Source organism: Geospiza fortis, unplaced genomic scaffold, assembly GCF_000277835.1.
Source record: "Geospiza fortis unplaced genomic scaffold, GeoFor_1.0 scaffold878, whole genome shotgun sequence".
Taxonomy (NCBI): Eukaryota; Metazoa; Chordata; class Aves; order Passeriformes; family Thraupidae; genus Geospiza; species Geospiza fortis.
The window spans coordinates 491620-492598 of record NW_005054471.1 but is presented as its reverse complement, the minus strand read 5'-3'; the positions used below and the strand labels follow the sequence as shown (position 1 = coordinate 492598).

The 979-nt window shown below is 56.4% G+C and overlaps 1 protein-coding gene across 1 annotated transcript in view; it reads right to left on the bottom strand.

Moving 5' to 3' along the window:
- Positions 1 to 979, bottom strand: part of FANCG (FA complementation group G) — an 8578-nt gene that overhangs the window by 1544 nt on the left and 6055 nt on the right. Inside the window, exons 10-11 of the mRNA XM_031062854.1 lie at positions 766 to 828; positions 38 to 175 (exon numbers count right to left, since the gene is read on the bottom strand). Coding sequence (XP_030918714.1) covers positions 38 to 175; positions 766 to 828 — 201 coding nt within the window. The remainder of the gene's footprint in view (positions 1 to 37; positions 176 to 765; positions 829 to 979) is intronic.

The window sequence follows — 979 nt, the reverse complement described above, 5'->3', positions numbered from 1 at the left end:
AAATCCCTTCTGTTCCTCACCAAAATGAGCCTGTTACCTGGTGAGATCTGCAAACTGTGCTGGAAATCCAACAGGGCTTCTTTGTTCCTCCCCAGCTCCAGGAACTGCGTACCACGCCCGATGAGAGAGAGCAACCTGATCTTCTGGAGCACCTCCACTTCTGGCTGGAGATTCTCTGGCACAGGAAGACACACACACCTCAAGACAGCATCCTCCAGACGTTCTAGAACTCCCCTGTTCCCAGCAGGCTGAGCCAGGTTAGCAGTCAGGACAGGCCAAGCATTTCCTTGGCCTGCTCATCCTTCAGCTCTGGAGACAGATGGCAAAGCTCAGCCTCTCTGCCAGGCTGGAAGAGGTCGGGAGGCAGCAGAGGGGGAGAGTGAAGAATGTCAAGAGCCCAGAATGTTACATGGCTGTGATGAACAGTGACCTCAGAAGCAGCCTGGCCTTTGGCTGTCCCTCTGCACCACAGGCATGTATCTTTTCCCAAAAAACTGGATTGGAGAACTTTCCAGTTCACAGCCCCTTTAACTGCTACCTAGGCAGTGAAGGAGGCAGAGCCAAGGCCAAACTGCTCCAAAAAAAACCAGCCAGTTTCTTCAGAGGCTTCAGCACGGCCCAGAGCTTTGCACCCTGGGACAACTGCCTCTTGCCAGAGTGGTGCTGTGCCCACCACCTTGCCCTTGTACCTGCTGCTGCCAAGCACACAGATCCTAACCCAGTCAGGGCCCCACACAGGTCCCACTTGTGTGTGTGGTGTCCTACCTGTCTGTTTGATGCCAGACCCATGAAGCTGGACACGCAGGACATCACTGATGCACCTGTGGGTGGGAGGCCAGAGGAGCTTTGGAGCCACTCCTGGGCTCTCAGGAGTGCCAGGTTGTCAGGGCAGCCCCAGTGCCATGCTGTGTCCTGCCCTGGCCCCACCACCCATGGCTGCCTGCTGGGGAGGCCCCTTCTCCCAGCAAGGCTTTATCAC